Source organism: Paraphaeosphaeria sporulosa, assembly GCF_001642045.1.
Source record: "Paraphaeosphaeria sporulosa strain AP3s5-JAC2a unplaced genomic scaffold CC84scaffold_16, whole genome shotgun sequence".
NCBI classification, from domain to species: Eukaryota; Fungi; Ascomycota; class Dothideomycetes; order Pleosporales; family Didymosphaeriaceae; genus Paraphaeosphaeria; species Paraphaeosphaeria sporulosa.
In genome coordinates this window covers 439,856-461,604 of record NW_017253375.1, presented here as the reverse complement: position 1 = coordinate 461,604, position 21,749 = coordinate 439,856, and the positions used below count along the sequence as shown (strand labels likewise).

The window sequence follows — 21,749 nt, the reverse complement described above, 5'->3', positions numbered from 1 at the left end:
GCAGCCTGTGATATCACGGTACAGCAGGCCCAGGGGGGCGGCTCGCGATGAGCAGCGACATCAGCCACTGCGCCGTCGATCGGGCCTGGACTGGGCCGGCTGCGAGGGCCGAGGACGCAGCGCGGGCGGGGAGGCGGGCCTGGCGCTGGGAACAGCATGGCCATGGGGGAGCTGTGTGGCGTGCAGCAGAAGAGAGGGCGCGCGAGCGAGAAGGCACCAGGCAAGAACCGAAGAGAGAGTCGAGAGGCGGCCTGGGTGCGGTGCATGCATGGCACCACGCTGTCTACGCGTCCGCCACAAGCTCTCCACCACCCGCCATCGCAGCGCAACTGCAGCCGGCATCGAACGGCTGCCTTGGCATGCCCGCGGCATGCAATCGTCGATGGCAGTCCCGCATCCCAGTCCCGCCACAGCACGAGAGGCGCCTACCCGCTCGTGTCCCACCCACTGGCTCGTATCGCCGCCGTGGGAGCTGGCGCCCCGCTCAAGATCGGTGCATGACGCAACCCCTCTGCTCCCACAGCAAGCTCCGTCGCACACGCTGCTCCCATGGCGCGCAAAACAGGTTCTCAAGCTCCATTCTTCGCCTCTTGCGGCGCGAGCTACCCCTGCCACTGTTCCTCCACGGCAGCTCCCACCACCAGCTTCACAGATACGTCATGCTGCAGACTTGCAAGTCCCACCACTACTGCTGCCATATAACCCAGTCAACCCATGCCCTGCTCCTGCTCTCCTTTCAGACGTGACCCGTCAATTGATATATGCCCCATACTCCATCCAGCTCCTACACATACTACTCCTTCCCCCCCACCCCCAACAGGAACTCCCCCCGTTCCCAACGTTCACGATCCATTTCCAGTAACGCGTCTGCTGCTTCGCAACGAACTTTACGAACTACACGAGAACCCCTTGAGGAAACAGAAGACGACACCATGCCTTCTCCCGCCGCAGGAAAGAGTGAAACCCCCCGCACTCCTACCAAGCTCGGAAGGAAGCCCCAGTCGGGTGCCCCCAAGCTAGGCAAGAAGACAGAAGAGCAGGAGATTCGTCCCTCGCAATCAGAATCCACCCTCCGCGAGACCGCAGAGGATGCTCCCGAAAACGTCGCAGACACAAAAGACCAGGCAGAGGGCCAGGCAGAGGAAGCTGCCGACGACGCACAAGGCAAGGTCTCCCAGGCCGGTGACGACTTGGAGCAGGCCGAGCCCAAGCCAATTGACGATGCCGAAGAGGCAGCCGACAGCGCCAAGGGCAAGGCCACTGATGTGAAAGACAAGGTCGCCGCCAGAGCCAAACAACTTGAAGAGGAAGCCGAGGAGACTGGTGACGACGATGATGACGCAACCCAAAAGGCCGGCGAAGAGGAGGCCGACACCCAGGATGACGAGGACGACGTCACAGACACCGCCAGCAAGGCCGCGGACAGCGGCAAGTCTTCGGGCGAGGGTGCACTGAGCGGCGCTCGTGGACTCGCTGGACGAGCCCAGGGTTTGGCCGGCAAGGCTACCGAAGACCCCCAGGGCGCTGCAGAGGATGCAGGTGAAGATGCTCAGGACGCCGCAGGCGGCGCTGCCGATGATGCCCAGGACGCTGCCGGCGATGCTGCCGAAGGCGTAGAGGACACTGCCGACCAAGCAAAGGCATCTGTCGAAGACACGGCCGATGATGCGAAGGACACCGCTGAAGGCACCGCCGATGATGCCAAGGACACCGCCGAGGATGCAAAGGACACTGCCCAGGACACTGCTGACCAGGCAACCCCCGACCTGAGCGTCCTCAAGGGTTTGGAAGTCGATGAGGAAGGTCTCATCCACGACAAGGACGGCAAGCCTCTTGGCCGCCTTGTTGAGGGTGATGCCGAAGACCTTGCTGGCTACGCCATTGGCGACGACGGCGAGATCCTCGACGACGACGGTGACCTTGTCGGTCGCTGCGAGCTCCTACCCGAGGCTGCGCAAGATCAGCTCAAGCAGGGCCAGGACGAGGTTGATGGCAAGAAGATGCCTCCTCTCAGCATCCTCAAGGGCCTGACCGCAGACAAGTCTGGCCAGATCCTCAACGACGATGGCGACTTTGTTGGCCACGTGGTCGAGGGCGACCCATCCGAGATCCAAGGCCGCGAGTTCGATGAGAACGGCGAGATCAAGGACGACGATGGCAACGTCATTGCCCGCGCTGAGCTTCACCCTGATGCTGCCGACCTCGTCGACCAAGACGAGGAAGGTGAGGAGGATGAGGATGAGGAGGAAGGTGAGGGCGCCGCTGAGGGCATTGAGGGCGTTGCCGACGAAGCCAAGGACACCGCCGAGGAGGGAGCCGCCGATGTTGAGGATGAGCTTCCTGGCGTCGATGCCATCGAGGGCATGGAAGTCAACTCCCAGGGTGACGTAGTCGACGACAACGGCGAAGTCGTCGGCCACCTCGTAGAAGGCTCCGTTACCGACGCCAAGGGCCTCACTGTCAACGATAAGGGCGAGGTTGTCGATGCCGATGGCAACGTCCTCGGCAAGGTCGAGCTCGCCGAAGGCGCTGCGGACAAGCTCAAGGAATCTGCTGCCGGCGCTCTTGACGTCCGCATCTTGGAAGGCCTCAAGGTCAACAAGAAGGGCAAGGTCCTCGATGCCGAGGGCGAAGAGATTGGTGAGCTCAAGGACGGTGAAATCTCCGATGCCGTGGGCAAGACCATCAACGACAAGGGCGAGGTCCTGGACAAAGACGGCAACGTTGTCGGAAAGGTCGATGTTGTTCCCGGTGAGGCTGCCTTTGAAGCCATGAAGGCCCTCAAGGAACGCCTTGGCTCAGACCTCGGTGAAGGTGATGAGGCCGAGGAGGCTGAAGAAGAGCCTGAGCTCATCGAGGTAATCCCCGAGCTCCACGAGCTTGAGGGCTTGAAGGTCAACAAGAAGGGCCAAGTTCTCGACGAGGAGGGCGAGCCCATTGGCGAGCTCGAGGAGGGTGACCCCAAGGAGTGCGCCGGTAAGAAGATCAACGATAAGGGCGAGGTTCTTGACAAAGACGGCAACGTCATTGGAAAGGTCCGCGCTCTTCCTCAGCAGCGCGAAGCTCCCAAGACCGAGGAGGTGGAGATCACCCCCGAACTGGACACCCTGGAGGGCCTGAAGGTCAACAAGAAGGGTCAAGTTCTCGATGAGGAAGGTGAAGTCATTGGTGAGCTCGTCGAGGGTGACGCCAAGGACTGCGCTGGAAAGAAGATCAACGCCCAGGGAGAGGTGTTGGACAAGGATGGCAACGTCATCGGTAAAGTTAAGACTCTCCCCAAGATGGTCGAGCAGCAGGTCGGCGAAGCCCAGGAAGCTGCTGAAGGTGCCGAGGAGGAAGCTGAGGAAGCTGCGGAGGAGGCGGAGGAGGACGACGGCAGACCACCCCTATCTATTCTCGACGGACTTACTGTCAATAAGTCCGGCAAGATCATCGACTCCAACGGCAACATCGTCGGTGAGCTTACTGAGGGCGACGCTAAGAAGCTCTCCAAGGCTGGCATCACTTGCGATGCCGAGGGCCAGTTCTGGGACAACAAGGGCAATGTCATTGGCCGTGCCCAGACGGTCCCCCAGGAGGAGGCAGAGGAGGAATCTCCTTTCGCCGGTCTCGAGGGTCTCGTTGTCGTCAAGGGTGGATTCGTTGAAGATGAGAACGGCAACCGCGTTGGACAGGTTGTCGAAGGCGACGCCAAGAAGCTTGTGGGCCGTGCCGTCGATGAGGATGGTGATATCCTTGACAAGAAGGGCTCAGTTGTTGGACATGCCGAGCGCTACGAGGAACCCGAGGAAGAGGTTGAGGAGGTCGAAGAGGCTGACCTCTCCTCCCTCGAAGGCTTCACTGTCAACAAGCAGGGCAACGTTATCGGCAGCGAAGGCGTGCCGGTCGCCCGTCTCGTTGAAGGCAATGCTAAGGAGCTCGCTGGACGCAAACTCGACGACCAAGGCCAGATCTGGAACGATTCTGGCAAGGTCATTGGCCGTGTCGAACTCATCCCTCCGCAGGAGCGTGAGGCCAAGCCAGAGGGCCCCTTCGCTGGTCTTCAGGGTCTCCGTGTCGTTCAGGACGGTAAGGTCGCTGACGAGGACGAGAACATCGTGGGTCAGGTTGTTGAAGGTAACCCCAAGCGTCTCGTCGGCAACGCAGTCGACGAGGATGGAGACATCCTTGACAAGTACGGCAACGTGAAGGGCCACGCTGAGCCCCTTGAGGAGGAAGAGGAGATCCCTGATGACCTCTCCGTTCTCGACGGTCTTACCCTTAACAAGCAGGGCTACCTTGTTGATCAGAACGGAACACCGATCGGTCGCCTCGTCGAGGGCAAGCTTGACGACCTCGTCGGTCGCAAGTCCGATGGTGAGGGTCAAATTCACAACGACACTGGCAAGGTTGTCGGTCGTTGCGAGTTGATTCCCGAGAACGAGCGCGTCCAGCGCAAGGAGGGTCCATTCGCAGGCCTCGAAGGTCTCCGCGTCGTCAAGGACGGCTTTGTCGAAGACGGTGATGGCAACCGTGTTGGCCAGATTACCGAGGGTGACCCCAAGAAGCTTGTCGGCAACCACGTCGACGAAGACGGCGATATCATCGACAAGTATGGCAACGTCAAGGGTCACGCCGAGCCTTGGGAGGAAGAGGAAGAGCCCGAGGTCGACCTTAGCGCTCTCGCTGGCTGCACTGTCAACAAGGCCGGCAACGTTGTCGACGCTTCCGGTCAGATCCTTGGCCGCGTTGCTGAGGGTGACCCATCCACCATGATCGGCAAGAAGGTTGACGGCCAGGGTCAGATCTGGGACAACGCTGGAAACGTCATCGGACGTGCCGAGCTTGTCCAGGGTGTCAGCTCTGGACCCGAGGGACCTTTCGCTGGCTTTGAGGAGAACACGGTCGCCAAGGACGGGACCATTCAGACTGCCGGTGGCGACATTATCGGCCGCGTCATTGAGGGCGACATCAAGAAGCTCGTTGGCCACAAGGTCGATGAGGATGGCGACATCAACGACAAGAATGGTAACGTCATTGGTAAGGCCGAGCGCTGGGAGCCTGAAGAGAAGGAGCGCCGTATCAACCCTATGTCTGGCATGCACGTCAACAAGGAGGGTGAGGTACGCGACCAGAACGGCGATCTCATCGGTCGTCTCACCGCTGGTGACCTCGGTCACTGCGCTGGTCTTGAGATCGATGACAACGGCTATGTCGTTGACAACGACGGCAACAAGGTCGGCGAGGTCACTCTTCTTGAGAACATCCAGGAGGAGGACCACGAGGAGACCGATGAGGAGAAGCAGCGCCGCGAGGATGCGGAGCTTGCTGATAAGATGGCCAACATCTGCCAGCAGACGCTTGAGCGTGTGCAGCCTGTCATGAAGCAGATCACCGAGGTAAGTACACTCATCGCCCTTCCACACTTTGACATACTAACGTTTATACAGCACATTGAGAAGGCCGACCGCACGCCGCGTGACGAGCTCGATGAGGAGGAGCTTGTTAATAACGTCAAGCCTCTCATCATGGAGGGTTCTCGCATTCTCGAAGAGTGCAATGGCTCTCTCCGTGCTCTCGACCCCGATGGTCGCATTGCTGCCCAGGCCAAGGGTCGCTCTGAGACCAAGGAAGCTACACCCGAGGAGTACCGTCTTGCCGACCTTCTCAAGGAGCTCACGACTTCCGTTGTCACCACGATCGACAATGCGAAGAAGAAGCTCAACGACATGCCCCACGCCAAGAAGAAGCTCAACCCTCTCTGGGCTCTGCTCACCGAGCCTCTGTTCCAGATCATCGCTGCCGTTGGTCTCTTGCTCACCGGTGTCCTCAACCTGGTCGGCAGACTGCTCAACGGTCTTGGACTCGGTGGTCTCGTCAACGGTTTGCTCGGCGGCTTGGGCATCGACAAGTTGCTCGGCGGTCTTGGCCTTGGATCCGTCTCCGAGATGCTCGGCGGCGGAAAGAAGGAGAAGAAGAAGGGTGGAGGCGCCAGCAACCTGCCGATCGTCGGTGGTCTGCTCGGCAGCAAGAAATAAACGCCTCGTTCACATCGTGAACGTTGGTGACGGGGGATGACGTTTCCGCTTTGCTTTAGACTGTTACTAATACCGGGGACGCATGGGTCGTTTGCATATGATACCACGACCAGCCACCGCCTCCTTCGACGCGATCCTAAGGATCGGGGGGTTCGAGGGTGAGCCGAGAACGGGGAGGTGTCTGGATGCACAGGACTGGGATGAGAGTCTCTTCACGGGCACAAAAATTTGTTTTTCGCGTTCGGCTTCTGCTTGATACTGTTTTCCGCGCTCGATATTCTTTCACATCTGGCCAGATGGAAGACAGGCTCTACCGGCTCCCGAACACTTATTTCCTATGTCGCACACCGAGGTCTTTGATGGCTTAGCAAAGGCGTTATTTTGGACTTTGGGTCTGTTGTATGATTAGTACGAGTAATAAATCGTTACTTCTATTCTTGTCGTTTTGCTGTGACTTGTCTGTGATGTTGGTGTAGGGTTACGGTTGATTGAACGATCTTGCCTTGTCTGTAGAGTCTGCACAGATTTGGTATTGCTCGGTGGTTGTATCACATTGGTTGAAGATTCGTCTGCTGTCGTCTACAACGTCGAGTCACACCTGTCGCACCTGCCCCGTCTGTGTATTTGCGCTCGCCTTCCCGCCGCCGTTACGACCGCGAGCACCAAGCCATGACCTCAATACATACACGTATTCAATCTAGAAATCCACATCTCGCTTTGTTTCTACCAACGGTATCTGGGACTGCTGCCGAGGTGGTGCTCTTTACGTACGACTTTGAACAACCTACGCATTGGGGGAGGGACTACCGCTGTGTACGTACCCCATATTTTCTGGCGAGCCCAGCGTCCTACCATGGCTGCTCATCAGAGAGCTTGCGCGTGTGATCTAACCCACTCCAGCTCGAACGCTATCGCGTAAACGCCTCCAGTAAGCATGTCTTCAAACGAAATCCGTGTGTGGCCCCGCCCATTTTCATTCTCATTCTCACTCGAAATCCAAAGGTGCTACACATAAACACCAATCCACTCCGTAAACACTCTAGCAACTAGCCGATCTCCGTTATGCCAGCCAGCATCGCAAGACTACACGCCGGGGTACGATGAAGGGACAAGAATCTCATCTGTCGTGGATGACGACGGCGGTGACTGTGCGAAAAGTGAAGTGAGCGTCGTTTGCCAGCGCGAGCACAAAATACACTGGTGGTACACCTCCAGGCCGGATCCGAGTCGATGTACCATTAGCGACCTGCTCGTTGTGCGTAGTCTAAAGGGCAAACGGTTACATAGTAGAACAAACAACTGGGCGGCGTCTTCCTACAGCGCCGACACGGTGCGTTATGTACCCTCTCATTGCGTGCTCCGGTTCATGCTATGGACACCGGTCGTTAGCTGCTATCGTCATTCTAAGATGACGTTATGCCAGGCGGTGCTTAATGAAGTCGCATATAGCGCGCTGTGCCTGGAGTCGACCACTTATACAGGCGAGCGTCGGATGCCGCGCTGATCCCGCAGATTAGGTGACCGCCACAAATGAAGGTCAAAAGCATGCGTCTGGGCGCACTCATCCGTCTCTCGTAAGAGTGGACTGACAGGGTTCTCAGGGCGTGGCCGGTTGGCCAACACAGACCCATGGTTTGGTTATCGATAACATGTTTGGTAACCGACTCTCCTCCTGGTCATGGCGGGCCGGCGGTGGTTCCCTCTAGTCAGTCGCGATGCCTATTTGCACTCCATGTTAGATGTTAAGAGCGTTGGCTCTGCAACTTTGTACCACAAGGAGACACTTTTGACACCGATACAACCTAGCAATTAGCCATCCATGCTCAACGTCCCTAGATGACTGCGATGTGGGTGCATTGCCACTTTGGGGGTCGGCAAGGCAGAACAGCCAAAGTAAGGGTTGTGCCTGTGTCTGCCCTAAACAGGAAGGCGATGTGTATTTGGTATCCTAGGACAGTGGCGCCCTGAATGTAGCCCCGGCATCGCGAGTGTGGGATGCTCCCAGCGCTAAACAAATCAAGATTGAGCCGGTCAGAACGCGACATGGATATCAGCATGTGCGAAACATGCAACCCCGAGCCTTCGTCGTGATGCGGGACTGCAGTAGAGTCGAAACATGCGAATGCTGTACTGGCATGTGCTGCCTAGGTAAACACCATGGCACTTGTCGCGTGCAAGCGTGAGCGCGAGCAATCGTCCGGGAGCTTGGGAAGTGAGGGGACGCATGCATGAGGTGGGATGTAACCTTATTTGATGATTGTGATGAGCAATGGAAACTGATACGCTGCGATATAGGGCTGGCGATAAGTTTAGCCGGCTGCGTTTGCGTTCCGAAAGTTGGGGTACGTTGCATAAAAAGGTCAGTCATGTGACGCGGAAAAACGAGGCACCTCAGAGGCGTGCCGGGTTACGCTGCAGACACGGTAAAACGGCCAAGACCAGCTCACCGGCGATACGGACAGGTCAGGATGTTCGGCGATTCCGAAGAGAATCTCTTCCGCATTCTGTGTTTATATGTCGGCAGTTCGGCCCTGGTCACGTAACTCTGGTTGGGACGCAGTTCTGTATTTACCAGAAACAAGTAGTAGGGACAAAAGCTGTAAGGTCTTTGTGGCGCGTTCGAGACGCAGAGCGCGTGTTGGGCACCAGGCCCAACAGTTTTGCGGGATCCAGCGGGACATGGTGTTGTAGTGAGACCCGTCATGCACAAAGCGCGCGACGGGATCTGCACGCGGAGTTGCTTTTCAGGCATCCGGAGATGGACCGGGCTGGAAAAGCCCCCGAAGCTCTCCACGCTGCTTGCTAAGCTGTGTGACCTGCGCGAAACGGCCGGACCAGTGCGATGGGTGCAAAGTGCATAGAGGCGGTGGAAAGCGAAATGAGGCAGAGCAAGCTGACCACGAGACTTGGGCGCACAGTGAAGATGCAAGTGGCTGGGACACGGAGATCATGTGTTTCCCAACATGAGACGGACGCGCAGCCGTTGAGGTGATGTTGAATGAGGGTACATGATCTGCACCAAGCCCCGCTTCACCCTGCTCGCCAGGCTGGAGACCAAGTCCAAGCTGGCATGGGCAGCGCGCTGCCTTTGCGGCTCTGGGGCATCAAAAAGGCGAGAGGTGCATGGATAGAGGACGCTGTGAGCTTCTCTGAGACGGAGCCGAGACAGCAGCTGAGCCAACAGCCAAGGCAACACGCCAGGCAGCGGAGGGCTAGCGCAGGCGCGAGAGCCAAAGAGGTAGGGTGTGGAGAGGCCGTCGGGAGCGAGAGCGAAACGGCCATGGGCCGGGGCTGACGCATGGCCGTGCGACTGTGATGGAGTCAGAAAGTTTGCTGTCGACCAGAGACCAGATTTGGATACGACTTGGGATGGGTCGCTCAGGCGTTTCGGAACGAGGGTGAGATGTTTAGGTGCGGGATGTGCGCGCTACGCAGCCGTCTCCGGCGGCCCCAGACGGCCAATTTCGAGGTGGTGCCCAATGGCGAGGTCAGACGGGCGGCAAGGGCAGCGGGCGGAAGAAGCGCAGCGTCACAGTTGGCTACGCGCCGATAATTCTTCGCAGGTGTGACTGTGATTTGGCGCTTTTTCGCAGGCGGCTCTGGGGCGACTCCTGGCGATGTGCTGCAGCGTTGCTCGCGCTCCGGCCGCTCACCTGGCCGCCCGGGGAGGCTGGAAGCGAGCGCGAGAGCGAGCACACGGCCCAGCGCAGCGGACGTCATCGCGCGCGGGCGGCCAGCAGCGGGCGCGCGCAAGCTGGCAGGCGCTGCGGTCTGGCAGTGCGTGCGGGCAGCTACGAGCATCCAGAGAGAGGCATCGAAACACAGGCTTGCCGTCGCCGGCAGGCCAGGCGCGCGCCGGCACAGGGCTGGCCGTCTGCTCGCTGCGGCGGTGGGAGGGCGGGCCCAGTGGCAGGCGGCCGGGATGGCATCCCTGCAAGGCGGCGGAGAGCGAATAAGAAGAGCAGCTGCGCCCAATCGTTCTTGCCCTTCCCATCTCAACCCAATCATTCGCACCTTCCCACCGGCTGTCCTATCAAAGCTGCCACGGCCACTCCAGCGAGCGCACCCAGTCGCCAGTCGCCCGTCGCCCGTCGCCGCACCGCACGCAGCATCGCGAGCTTTGCACCACGGCACGCTCGTGGCTCCCGCTTCCACTGCAACTGTGGCCGCTGCCAGGGCGCGCGCACCGCACTGCCGCCAGCCTCTGGCCTGCCCTGCCCCGAGCTGCCCGCCTCGGTGCCACGACCTGCAACCTCACAGGCTGCCGCGTCCGCTCCACCAAAACGTGACCGCCCGACGCTGCACACCAGCTCCGGTAAGCCGCAACATGCCCACCGTGCTGCACGCTCGATGCACGCCCACGCGCACGTTCCAGGGCATCTTCGCAGCGCACCGCACCGCCATTGTCGCGCTGCCGTCGCGCTCGCACTGAACGATGCCCATCGCCTGCGGCGTCGCGTCTGCCCGCCCGCTCGCCTGCTCGTCATGTCATGTCATGTCCGCTGCTAACGTCGCGCGCAGAACGGGCGCACACGGCTCGTTACAGCATAGCCCGGCTTGCTTCGTGCTCACCCGCTTCCCGCTTCCCGCCAGCCCAGCGTCAGCTGCACCCGCGACTCTTTGCACCTAGCACGTCCTCCGCGGCAGAAGCCCGTCTGCTGCCAGAGCCCAGCCGCCAGCGTCACCGCTTACTTGCGCGCCCCCAGCGACGTGCATCGCCCGCCCAGCGCCAACTCGGTAAGTGCCCTCGCCGCCTGCATGAACCTGCATTGCCAGCGCATCACCCCTCCAATCGCCCGCCCGCCAGCACATGCCTCCCCTCGACTGCACCCAATTGCTCGTCCCTCCTGCCCGCGCACTAGCTGACAGTTGCTCTTCCGAATAGATCTCTTTTCCTCCTCCGCCCCCGACTGGTGAGCACCCGCAACGGTCCACTCCCCACACGGCGCGACCCTTTGAACTGCAGCGCCTCCAAGCATCCTGCTGGAAGTCTGTCCGCGCACCGCCTCACCTCCGCGCGCCCAATCGCACCCATTGCGCCTCAATCTACGCGAGTCTCGCTGCGCGCGACACCCTAGACGCTCGCCTCACAAGCGTGGCCATTGACAACGCATCGAGCATCTGCCTGCTGTGACGTGACCCCAGCTGTCCGACGCCTTGCGATATCACCCCTCGACCAGCAAACACGCGCGACGAGTCGACCCAGCTTTTAATCGACGTGCGCACCGAGACACTCGACCCGTTAGTCGCGACTCCGATCTGATCCAGCTCTGCGCGCATTGGCTGCTTGAAACGAAACGTGCTCATCTCGCCTCTCCTCCAGGCACCAGGCCCCTACCAGTCGTTGCGGCTCTTGACCAAAGTCGCGTTTCTGCGCGTCTCCACCCGCCCCAGTCGCAACTCCCTCGTCCCAAGCGCCCCAATCACCGCACGGCGCACCCTTCGCACGACCACGCATCCAAGCGCACGTTCGAAAGCTTCCACGGTGATCAATACAAAGGCACGGTCTGTGCTGAAGTGGCGCATCCGGGGTAACACTCCAGTCTACGCTGCCTTCAGTCGCGTACTTTAGACTCTCCCCTGCACACCTCAAGTAGCGCGTCTTGGAGAGACCGCAAACATGACCGACTACGCACAATATCAACAACCCCACCATGGGCATGCGCCTACCCACATGCAAAACTACCCGGGTGCTCAGAACCCAGGCGCACCCAACCCAAGCATCACATCCCCCACCCAAGGGCAGATGCATTCGTATCAACAGACGTCGCCCATCTTGCCGTCGCAAGGCTATCCGCAACCTGGCGCTCCGAATGCGCAACACCAACAAATGAACTATCCGCAAGGATATATGCCAGGCATGCATCAGCAGTACGGCATGTCGCCGACGCAGGCGGCGGCCATGGCAACCGCGGCAGCAGCTGGGCCGGCTGGTTACTATGATCCCAACCAGATGGGCCAGGGCCAGCTAGCCCAAGATCCGCGCGCCTCGCCGCGCATGTCTGGTGGTCAGATCAAGCAGGACGGGCGCGGACCTCCCCGCTCTCCGACGGCCGTGTCGAATGCCATGGGTGCTGGGGGTATCGCCTCGCAGGTTCCAATGAACCCAGGACAACAGGCCATACAACGACGCATGAGCACGCAGATTCACAGTCCCGCAATGCAGCAGCCCCAACCCGTCATGGCCCACGCTGCGGCTCGACCCTCGGTCCCGCCCATGGCTCAGCAAGCGCCTCAACAGCACCAACAGTCGCCCGAGCTTGTCGCTGGTGCGCAAGCCGAAGAAGCCCCTCTCTATGTCAACGCCAAGCAGTTTCATCGTATTTTGAAGAGACGTCTGGCCCGACAGAAATTAGAGGACGCTCTGAGGCTGACGTCCAAGGGGCGCAAGCCATACCTGCACGAGTCTAGGCACAATCATGCCATGAGACGTCCTCGTGGCCCTGGTGGCAGGTTCCTGACGGCGGAGGAGGTCGCTCAGATGGAGGCTAACAAGGGTTCCGGCCTGGAAGGCGAAGATGGCGGAGACAAGGAAAACGCCAATTCTGCGATCAAGTCCACCGCGTCATCGGCAAATTCTGGAACGAAACGGAAAGCATCTTCGACGAACCTAAAGGGTGCAACGAAGAAGAAGGCCAACCGACGAACGAGCACAAGCGAAGAGGACGAAGATGAAGACGAGGATGACGCCGACGATGACGGTTGAACAACATCCTCCTGATTCCAATTTCTTCGTCTCTCCCGCTTGGGACTTTTAATTCCTTTTTCCTCTTCTACTTCCCCTCTTCTTGATGATTTACGAAGCGAGTGCTTTTGGGTCAGGTCTATCTCATCTTGCATGTTACCCTTTGTTGTCATTTGCACACAGCAACCCCACAAATTGAATCACGCTGCTTTCCCTGCGGGGGAAGACAATCGGGAGGGATCTGGTTATACACTCGGGTCGGACGGTCGGCTGGGAGCATGATACCTTTTCTACGCTACGTGGGACGACAGCGAGCGATCTTTGCACGCTTGCCAGGGTCCCTTTGTCCACTACTACTACTTGTAGCTTCCCTCTTCTCTCTCTCTTCTCAATACCCCCACATTCGTTAACTGTACTGTTCGGATGTGTCCCCGAGCTCCGCCAACGGGGACGGTGTGGAGTCTTTTAGAAAGGATAACCCTTCATCGGAAAAAACCAATACCTGTTTGTTGTTACCAGTCTCATATTTTGAACCGTGCGCGTAGTGACATGTCAAGGATCAGCTCGGCCGTTGCTCCGCTCAAAGCAGCAAATCGCGTCAACATGGAGACGGTTCCGGCTCCGGTAGCCGAGCCCATGGTACGAATGTTGCGTGATCAGGAATACTCCACTTCAACACCCAACTTTACTATTTCACCCTCCCACAAACAACCAGCACCATGTCCAAGCCCCTAGCCCTCGTCCGCTCCCTAGACCACCTTGTCCTCACCTGCCGCAATGTCCCCGCCACCTGCCAATGGTACTCGCAACACCTCGGCATGACGGTCGAGCGCTTCACGTCCGCATCCTCTCCCGGCACCGAAAGAGTCGCCCTTAGGTTCGGTACCCAAAAAATAAATCTGCACCAGCAGGGCAAGGAGTTCGAGCCCAAGGCCACCACGGCACTGCCGGGGACCGCCGATTTGTGCTTCCTGCTTGCTGAGGAGATGGATTTGGAAGCGGCGTTGAAGGACTTCAAAGGAGAGGGAATAGAGGTCCTGGAAGGTGGTGAGGTCGTGGATCGCACGGGTGCGCGGGGGAAGATTAGGAGTTTTTATGTGCGGGACCCGGATGGGAATTTGATTGAGTACGTTGGATTCAGTGAAGTGCGATTAAGAGGGACGTGCTGACTCGAGGTTGTAGGCTGTCGAAATACGCGTGAGATGCAGTTCAATACAAGCCTTGCCATCGTCTGTTCAGCACATGTTCCTTCCATACCCTAATCCATACCCTAATCCATACCCTAATCCATACCCTAAGTCAGGTGACGTCTTGTTATTTTTGTACTCTCATCAACAGCTCCACGACCTTCTCTCTCCCCTTAGAGTTCGCTATCTGCAACGCCGTGCTCTGTTGCCCCTGGTTGCCCGACAATGCACTTGTGTCCGCCCCAGCATTCAGTAGAATCTCAACAACCTGGGTATGCCCAGCGCTCGCCGCCAGCCACAGAGCCGCCCCTCCCAAATAGTAGCTACCAGGAGCATCCACATCCGCGCCCGCCTCAAGCAGTCTGTCCACCAACTCAACGCTCCCGCGCGCCGCAGCGCCTTGCAGCGCGGTGACGCCTTTGAAGCGGCACGCCGGCATATTGACTTCTGCCCCGCGCCCCAAGAGGAACTCCACGACATCCACATGCCCGTTCTCAGCAGCAGCCTGCAGCACACTCCGACCAAAATTACTCGCGACCGCGCCGTTGAGTTCGGCCCCTGCGCCCAGCAACCTCTTCACGATCGCGACATCTCCACCCTCCGCGGCGGCCTGCAGCGGACTGCGCCCCATGTACTTGTGGAACGGGAGATTCACATCAGCTCCCGCGTCGAGCAGCGCGTCCACCACCGCGCTCTGCCCCGCGCCTGCAGCCAGTGCGAGTGCTGCGCGCCCCCCGTTGTTGCCGCCCGGTGCATCGACTGGGGCACCAGCGTCCAGCAGGAGCCGCACGACGTCGATGTGCCCGCGCATCGCGGCCGCCTGGAGCGCCGTCTTGCCGTACCATCCTCGCGGGGTTTCGTTGGGGTCCACGTCGTCCTGCAGGAGCCCCGCGACGGTGGATGATTCGCCCTGCCAGGCGGCCAGTTGGAGGGGCGTCAGCGCGTCGTCTGCGGTAAACTCGTCTTCTTCGTCCTCCTCGAAGTGGATGCCGGGAACGGGCATAATGGTTGTAAGTAGGCGTGACCGCGCGCCTAGCTTCTTGGCAAGGCTTGGTGTGGTGAATGTCCAAGGTGTGAGGATTGGGGAGCTGAGGGGGCGTCGGTTCGCGTGGGTATTGGACCCCACGGGTAAGCTGGTGGCGGGGTACCGGGACCTTGGGCGCGTATTGATCCTGTCGAAGTCTTCTGGAATGCTGGTCGTATTCTTCGGGTTCAATCGTAGGGTGAGTTACCAGAGTGCGACGTCACCGTCATGCATCACCGGCTCGTATTGTCGACCCATTGGCCCGTAAGAGGTGAGTCCACACCAGTATAGTCTTACTAATGCTCACCAGGCAACGACAACACCTAGTCGCACGACTGGGTAACACTCATACTAGAATTTTACGAGATACGAGATAGCGTGGCCTCAGGTGTCACGACTACAAACGTAGAAGCACGCAACATCACATAGGATACAAAGAGCTGCTCGTTTCTTCAGATTTCCCTTACTCTTCTACCTCCTCGCAACACACTGTCCTCGAAACAGCTTGCCCGAATCCCAGCAATGGCCCCCTTCGGCACCCTCCACACAACCACAACCTTCCTCCACGCCCGCGTCACCAAGATACTTGCCGCCGCAAACCTCAACGGCCTGGACGTCCAAGTCGAGCCAAACTTCCAGTACGGCATCACGAACAAGACGCCCGCCTACCTCGCCAAATTCCCGCACGGCAAGATCCCGGCGTTCGAAACACCCACGGGCTTCTACCTCGCCGAGGCCAGCGCAATCGCGTTCTATATCGCCGACTCCGGGCCCCTCCGAGACCAACTCCTCGGCCGCACGCCCGAGGACAGGGCGTTGGTGCAGATGTGGGTTGGTTTTGCGGACTCGGGACTGTGGGTGGATGGGGGCGCGATTCTGGGACCCATGTTGGGGACGGTGGGGTACAATGCGGAGGACGTGGCGTTCCATGACACGCAGTTTATGAGGTGCCTGAGGAGGCTGGAAGAGCATCTCGCGGGGGAGGGGAAGGTGTGGTTAGTCCGCGATGAGGAGGTGAGTTTGGCGGATCTGAGCGTTGCGAGTGGGTTGTTGTGGCCGTTGAAGACGTTTATGGATGAGGGGTTTAGGGGGCAGCTTCCGAGGGTGATGGCGTGGTGGGAGAGGTTGATGGCGGTGAAGAGTGTGGGGAGCGCGTTTGGGGTGCCGGTGAGGTTGGCGGAGAGGAGGCCTGCGGCGGATGGGAGTGAGGCGGAGGCGCTGAGAGCAGGTGCGTGATGGGAGTGTCTAGACGATGTATGGTGACGCTGAAGTCGCATCTGTCCCGCTGCTGCCTCCGTGTAGCATCAGCGCGTCGAATCTCCGGAGCACGTCCAAGTGCTCCAGTCCCTCGGTCCTGGCCATGTGCTCGCCTTCCGCCGCCCGCTGTGCCATGACACTCTTCCTTGTCGTCGACCTGAAAGGTGCGATCAAAGACTTCGTGATTCCCTGCCCGGGATACGCCACGATCCCAATCGCCGCGGAAGACGTCTTGGTAGCGAATCCGAGCACCCCCTTTCCCGTCCCTTTCGCGAAGCCCAGCGCGCCCTCCTCTTTCAGGCCCTGCATCGGTTTCGAGACCAGCCCAGACACCCCATCCGTCATGCCCTGCAGGAACCCCCTTCCCCCGACCATGAACCCACTCGCCGCGTCCGTGACTTCGCCGTGCGATTGCACATCCTCGCCGTACAGTTTCGGCACCGAGCGCAGACCGTCTGCCACCGCGAGCGGGAGGTCCACGACCGCGCCCTGGAGAAACCGGCCGCTGAATTTGCCGAAGCTCTTCCCGAAGTTGGCTGCTGCTTTTGATGTTGTCTTTGCGGCGGAGTCGGAGGGGCCGGCCTGTTGGACGGCGGTGTACGGCGAGGCGAGCATGTCGCCCGTGGCGGTGACTATACCTTTGATGGTGGAGAGGCCCGACGAGGAGAGGCCGGTCAGGGGGTCCCAGCGCTCGTTGGTGATGTTGAAGGGCTTGGAGTGGTATAGCTTCAAGTCCTTGGATTTGAGTCTGCCTCCCTGGACGAGTATGTGCGCGGCAACGGTGCACAGTCTGATCCTGTTCCCGCGAATTGAGTAGAGGTACGTCGCTGGGCGGTCGTCGAGAAGCTCGCAATGCAAGGACTCCAAAGGTAGATTGGAGTGGAAGGACTGGGCTGCGGTTTGGACGCCGTACTCGGCGCTCATCGTGGCGGCGATTTTCTGCACTGAGGATATTACGGTGGGCTGTAGGCAGAATCTGATAGCGTCGCATAGTTTGTCTGCGGTCAGGAGTTTGTGGTGCATGGGGTGTGCGCCGGCGCCTGCGGCTGCTACCATGCTGCCCCAGAATGACTGGCTATGTGACGTCAGAAATGATTAACAGAGGACTTGCTTCAAACATACTCTCCAAAAAACGGCACAATGATGGTAGGACAGGCGGTGCGTAATCCACACGCAGTCGTACCAGCGCCACCATGGTGCACGACAACAGACACATGCTGGAAAAGCCATTCGTGCGGGCAGTCGTCGATGAACAGAATGTTTGCGGTATCGATCTCTGCAGGATTCAAGTCCGAGCCAAGCTTGCTCCAGCCCTTGGAGATGATGGCTCGGGTGCCGGACATACGAACCGCGGCTAGGATTAATCTGGTCATTGCGGAAGGGTCTTTGAGGACGATGCTGCCGAAACCGATGTAAATGGGCCTTGGTCCGCTCTGAAGGAACCTGTGTATGTCGGCGGGCGGAGAGTATTGCGGCGGCTCTCGGAAGAAGAAACCGCATACATCTGTGCTCATTAGTAACCTATCGTGCAGTATCTGTAGAAGATGCTCGAACCTATATGCCCAGGCCAATCTGCAGGCTTAGGTACTAGAGCCGGCGACCAACAGTACGTGAATGGAATCTGGAGCATCTCTGCCAGATTTGGGCCGACCGTAGTGTTGATTCTCTCCAGATCGATTGAGGACCGGAATGAGTTGACAACATCCCCAAGACTGGTATTTGGGTCAGCAACTCTTTCTTTGCGCGAGATCGCAGAAACCAGCCTACCCTTGCCAGGTCATCCACTCCACAATCGTATACGAGACGTAGTTCATAGCACCGGCATCCAGCTTAGCTCCGTTCAGATTAGCGAGCGGGTGCGGAAAGTGCCGTGTAGACGTCCAGGGCATAGTAAACATAAGGTGCAGAGGGATTCCAAGTGCTTGAGCGCAATGTATGTGTGCAAATGACGGCGGATTAGCGATGATGGCGTCGGCAACGAACGGCCTGCTCTCTCCTGCCGCAGGCTCAATACAGCTTTTCCAGCAGCCACTCAGCATCTGTTCGACCATGGCGCGCTTCCGCTGGACATCGCCCTCACGAAGAGAGCTCATCGATGGAATCAATCCAGGGTTCTTGACCATGTATGCCATAAGGTCGTGTGGATCGCCGCCGATGGGGAAGAACTCAAGATTCGACCCTCCAACGAACGAAGCAAAGCAGTCATGCGTTGCTATTCGTACTCGATGACCGTATGATTGTAGTTCTTGGCCCAGGGCAACGAAGGGTTGAACATCGCCTCTAGAGCCGACAACCTGGATGACGATGTTGAGGCGGATCTTCCATGACCTTCGTGATATTTGAGGTTTCGAGAAATTTTCGGGAGGAGCATATGCCGGGGGTTCTGGGACGAAGCTAGCCAAAGTTCGAGCGATCTTTGAATCTAGATCGATGTTGATGCGGCCGTCGAGCTCAGTATACGCGGGAAGGGGCTCATCATGGTAGAGTTCGGCGTCTATGGTAGGGACGACCTCTGGGAGTGTTTGGTCGTACATATTAGGCCTGCAAGAGAAAAAGCTGCAATGGACACCCTGAAAACATGCTGAGAGATGAGTTATATATATCTTGGGTAGCTGAAGATCCGATGGTAGCGTGGTGCAATATGTGGCTCAGGCGGCAGCAATGGCAACAGTCAAGGGTAAGTGAACGGGACTCTACATCGTATCCTTGTCAAATATTATGTGGTAGATGTCCGTATCAGAACCAATGATGGTGCGTCGGATCGCAAGCCTAGCCAGAGCCAGTTGAATCGTACCCGGGTACGAGCCAATACGAGCCTTCCGAGTACGAGTTCAGCACGTGCAGAGCCTAGCGCCACCCGTCAACGTGGCTTGTGCAGTCGCGACAACACCTCCGTCGCAACTTATTCTTCTTGAGTTCTCATCATCTTTCGTTAGTCTGTTAGCCTGTTTAGCGCGCTGGCTTGAAAGTATTTGCACGTTAGTATCATGGCTTCAGCGGGCAATAAAAAAACAATCGGACACTGCATACATTAAGTGCTCCCCTTCTACCAGGGCTTGGTACTTTGCGATGCATATGGTTGCTCAAGCGCTCCGCTTCATCCTTCGCTCGTACCCTACATCTTCCCAGTCCTCCTTGATCAACTCTGCGCCCTTCTCTGCCACCATATAGACCGATGCGAGAATATTCGCATCGGGCAGCACCGGGATGATCGAGCAGTCAATCACACGAAGTCCATCGACACCGTATACCTTCAGACGAGAGTCGACAACACCACCATCTGCTTCCGGGCGCATACGCGCTGTGCCCGAAGCATGCCAATTCGGCATCGTGTTGTTCTTGATGTACTGCAGAATCGCGTCATCGTCATCATCAGCAACTTCCGGGCCTGGTGAAACTTCGCCGGCGTTGTCTCCGATGGTATACTGGGAAAGAGATGGATGACGGAGTATATCACGGAGGTAGCGGAAAGAGTGAACTCCCATGATGCCGTCCGTCTCGTCGGCGTAATAGTTGGGGTTTATCAATGGCGCATCGCTCATCGAGTTCGACCGGAGCGTGATGTTGCCGCGGCTCAGCTGCACCATCGAACTTGCGGTTACACTGATGTATGACTCGTTCGGCAGCGCTGTGTAGTAGGGCGTCGGGATCCAAGGATACCAGACTGTCTCGAAGAGAAACTCGATGTGTGACTGATTTGCCAATCCGGCGTCTATCACAGCCTGAGCCCCGATGGATTGGAGCTCCTCGACCGAAAGTTTCTTGAAGCCGTTGGTGACACCCGAGGGTGCTGTGTATGGACCCGTCAAGTTGGTGAAAAACTCTGTCTGGGCAGCCTGGAGGTTGTCCGGGCTGGAGGACATGCTTGTCGTCGAAGCATTGGTTTGGGCACGAGCCATTATCGAAAATACCGAATGGTCGTCCAGGTGCTGGCCTACGTTCTCGTTGATATGCACTGGCGATACTCCGACCTTCTCCAACTCTGCAGACGGCCCGATACCAGAGACCATCAAAAGTTGAGGTGTGTGGAACGCACCCATACTGACGATCACCTCCTTTCGGGCCCGTGCTTGCCTCACGAATCCTGCGGACTGTTCGATGTAGCTCACTCCGAGGGCTCTTGGTCTTGTAGCGTTGCCGTAGGTTGTGTTTCCGCCTTCAACACTGCTGAATGCAATTCCAGTTACTGGCGCATTGTATAGCACACGCAGATTGGTGCGATTCCGCGCTTGTTGGTAGAAGCTGTCATAACTAGATGACCTCCGGAGAACTGAGTTCGTGGTTGTGGTGCCTAGTTTGACACCTTGGCCAACACCAAGGTTGAGATCATCGACAATTGGAATATCAGCTGCTTCCGAGCAGGCGACGACAAAGTCGTTGGTGGAATCTGTCACGTATCCTTGGAAACCCAACTCCAAAGGCCCACCACCGTATGCAGACCCGGAAATCCGTCAGCTTCGAGTTATCGCTCAGAGAGATTATGAAATCTACTCACTCGTCCCAGGTCTTGTATTCTTGGCTGAATTCAGAGAGCTGACCCAAGTTCGGCGGGTTGATTTTCGTGGATTTGCGGAACAATGGGTATATGTCCTCCCAGCCCCATCCAGGGTTCCCCAGCTCAACCCAGCGGTCATACACCTCGGCAGATCCGCGGGCGTAATACAGCCCGTTGGTAACGCTTGAGCCTCCAAGCGCTTTTCCACGCAAATACTGTAGAGTACGACCGCCAAGGTGTTCTTGTGGTGTCGTGACGAAACCCCAGTCGACTGCGCTTCCCTTTAGGAATTGATTTCCACCTGGAGTAGCGTAGGCCTCGACTACTTCGGGATTGAAACCAGCTTCCAGAACGAGCACGGAGAATCTTCCCGATTCTGTCAGTCGATTGGCCAGTGTCAGGCCGGCGGTGCCACCTAAACAGTCAGATGGGATGTGACCACGCCAAACAACACTCGCATACCTCCGGCGATGACAAAATCATATTCTTCTTTGAATGTGGAGTCCGAAGATTGTGCCGCTGGGCTGTCGGAGGACTGCCGCTTAGTGAATGGGTATGCTGGCCATGCTTGGGTTGAAGCAAGAAAAAATGTTAATGCGAGGGTCAATTGTTGTCGAGAAGGCATCTTCTCAGAGGGAAAATGTTGTGCAGATACAAAGGCAGAATGAAATGACTCAACCAAGACCAAGCTGAATTGGCGATATTATTGCTCTTAAACCTGCTCTGCCACGGCGGGGTTTCTTAGTAGTACCCTCTTACCGACGCTCTCGCATGCATAGCCATGCTGGGCATCCACCGTCCTCCAACAAACATCGCTACCGTGGATAGCGGCATCGTCTTAGTCTTGCCCATTCTCACGGCGCGAACGACCAAGCCTTGGACGTGCGAAGGACCGCGCCGAGAAGAAGTTGTCCATGCGGGAAAACAAGGAACGCGCGGCCATGATCAACTTTCGGATCCATGATTACACTCTCTACAAGCGTTAGTACCAATGGAAGGGCATTGGCGTCGTCATCTGGCTGTGTAGTAAGATCTTGGCCATAGACAATGCCTAGATGCGCCAGCATCCGGGGTGTGGGGTAAC

General features: G+C 58.1%; 9 protein-coding genes across 9 annotated transcripts; 5 read left to right on the top strand and 4 right to left on the bottom strand.

The window, feature by feature from the left end:
* The first annotated feature begins 471 nt into the window (after positions 1-471).
* On the top strand, positions 472-6,433 carry CC84DRAFT_1169757 (uncharacterized protein). Its single transcript, XM_018179748.1, has 2 exons — positions 472-5,378; positions 5,430-6,433. The coding sequence occupies exons 1-2, from the start codon at positions 933-935 to the stop codon at positions 6,015-6,017; spliced, it is 5,034 nt and encodes a 1,677-aa protein (XP_018029416.1). The 5' UTR covers positions 472-932; the 3' UTR covers positions 6,018-6,433.
* A 1,534-nt stretch (positions 6,434-7,967) lies between these two features.
* CC84DRAFT_415472 (uncharacterized protein) lies at positions 7,968-8,919 on the top strand. Its single transcript, XM_018186124.1, has one exon. The coding sequence runs from the start codon at positions 8,287-8,289 to the stop codon at positions 8,821-8,823; it is 537 nt and encodes a 178-aa protein (XP_018029415.1). The 5' UTR covers positions 7,968-8,286; the 3' UTR covers positions 8,824-8,919.
* CC84DRAFT_1169756 (uncharacterized protein) lies at positions 8,734-9,382 on the bottom strand. The gene has a single exon (XM_018179747.1). It carries the CDS (start codon positions 9,315-9,317, stop codon positions 9,048-9,050), a length of 270 nt encoding a protein of 89 aa, XP_018029414.1. The 5' UTR covers positions 9,318-9,382; the 3' UTR covers positions 8,734-9,047.
* Positions 9,383-11,637: 2,255 nt separating this feature from the next.
* CC84DRAFT_1104971 (uncharacterized protein) lies at positions 11,638-12,723 on the top strand (the record flags this gene model as incomplete). Its single annotated transcript, XM_018175076.1, has 1 exon — positions 11,638-12,723. The coding sequence occupies one exon, from the start codon at positions 11,638-11,640 to the stop codon at positions 12,721-12,723; it is 1,086 nt and encodes a 361-aa protein (XP_018029413.1).
* A 323-nt stretch (positions 12,724-13,046) lies between these two features.
* CC84DRAFT_415283 (Glyoxalase/Bleomycin resistance protein/Dihydroxybiphenyl dioxygenase) lies at positions 13,047-13,960 on the top strand. The gene is made up of 3 exons (XM_018186121.1): positions 13,047-13,206; positions 13,260-13,828; positions 13,885-13,960. The coding sequence occupies exons 2-3, from the start codon at positions 13,422-13,424 to the stop codon at positions 13,901-13,903; spliced, it is 426 nt and encodes a 141-aa protein (XP_018029412.1). The 5' UTR covers positions 13,047-13,206; positions 13,260-13,421; the 3' UTR covers positions 13,904-13,960.
* CC84DRAFT_1169754 (ankyrin) lies at positions 13,891-15,130 on the bottom strand. Its single transcript, XM_018179746.1, has one exon. The coding sequence runs from the start codon at positions 14,890-14,892 to the stop codon at positions 14,017-14,019; it is 876 nt and encodes a 291-aa protein (XP_018029411.1). The 5' UTR covers positions 14,893-15,130; the 3' UTR covers positions 13,891-14,016.
* A 305-nt stretch (positions 15,131-15,435) lies between these two features.
* On the top strand, positions 15,436-16,121 carry CC84DRAFT_1223337 (uncharacterized protein; the record flags this gene model as incomplete). The annotated part of the gene is made up of 2 exons (XM_018183479.1): positions 15,436-15,927; positions 16,002-16,121. The coding sequence occupies 2 exons, from the start codon at positions 15,436-15,438 to the stop codon at positions 16,119-16,121; spliced, it is 612 nt and encodes a 203-aa protein (XP_018029410.1).
* On the bottom strand, positions 16,022-18,862 carry CC84DRAFT_415455 (UDP-Glycosyltransferase/glycogen phosphorylase). The gene is made up of 4 exons (XM_018186123.1): positions 17,938-18,862; positions 17,725-17,882; positions 17,293-17,674; positions 16,022-17,245 (listed from the first exon to the last, which is right to left on the bottom strand). The coding sequence occupies exons 1-4, from the start codon at positions 18,702-18,704 to the stop codon at positions 16,159-16,161; spliced, it is 2,394 nt and encodes a 797-aa protein (XP_018029409.1). The 5' UTR covers positions 18,705-18,862; the 3' UTR covers positions 16,022-16,158.
* Positions 18,863-19,169: 307 nt separating this feature from the next.
* CC84DRAFT_415273 (glucose-methanol-choline oxidoreductase-like protein) lies at positions 19,170-21,404 on the bottom strand. The gene is made up of 3 exons (XM_018186120.1): positions 21,128-21,404; positions 20,666-21,080; positions 19,170-20,610 (listed from the first exon to the last, which is right to left on the bottom strand). The coding sequence occupies exons 1-3, from the start codon at positions 21,288-21,290 to the stop codon at positions 19,254-19,256; spliced, it is 1,935 nt and encodes a 644-aa protein (XP_018029408.1). The 5' UTR covers positions 21,291-21,404; the 3' UTR covers positions 19,170-19,253.
* Between the last annotated feature and the right edge of the window lie 345 nt (positions 21,405-21,749).

Bases quoted from the DNA above. Each gene is read 5' to 3' on its own strand.
- CC84DRAFT_415472 (XM_018186124.1), top strand. From the start codon at position 8,287: ATGGAAACTGATACGCTGCGATATAGGGCTGGCGATAAGTTTAGCCGG.
- CC84DRAFT_1169757 (XM_018179748.1), top strand. From the start codon at position 933: ATGCCTTCTCCCGCCGCAGGAAAGAGTGAAACCCCCCGCACTCCTACC. The intron at 5,379-5,429 runs GTAAGTACACTC...ACGTTTATACAG, and splicing joins TCATGAAGCAGATCACCGAG to CACATTGAGAAGGCCGACCG.
- CC84DRAFT_415273 (XM_018186120.1), bottom strand. From the start codon at position 21,290: ATGCCTTCTCGACAACAATTGACCCTCGCATTAACATTTTTTCTTGCT. The intron at 21,081-21,127 runs GTATGCGAGTGT...CTGACTGTTTAG, and splicing joins TGATTTTGTCATCGCCGGAG to GTGGCACCGCCGGCCTGACA. The intron at 20,611-20,665 runs GTGAGTAGATTT...ACGGATTTCCGG, and splicing joins GAATACAAGACCTGGGACGA to GTCTGCATACGGTGGTGGGC.
- CC84DRAFT_1169754 (XM_018179746.1), bottom strand. From the start codon at position 14,892: ATGCCCGTTCCCGGCATCCACTTCGAGGAGGACGAAGAAGACGAGTTT.
- CC84DRAFT_415283 (XM_018186121.1), top strand. From the start codon at position 13,422: ATGTCCAAGCCCCTAGCCCTCGTCCGCTCCCTAGACCACCTTGTCCTC.
- CC84DRAFT_415455 (XM_018186123.1), bottom strand. From the start codon at position 18,704: ATGTACGACCAAACACTCCCAGAGGTCGTCCCTACCATAGACGCCGAA. The intron at 17,883-17,937 runs GTAGGCTGGTTT...CCCAAATACCAG, and splicing joins GAGTGGATGACCTGGCAAGG to TCTTGGGGATGTTGTCAACT. The intron at 17,675-17,724 runs GTTCGAGCATCT...TAATGAGCACAG, and splicing joins AGATTGGCCTGGGCATATAG to ATGTATGCGGTTTCTTCTTC.
- CC84DRAFT_1169756 (XM_018179747.1), bottom strand. From the start codon at position 9,317: ATGCGTCAGCCCCGGCCCATGGCCGTTTCGCTCTCGCTCCCGACGGCC.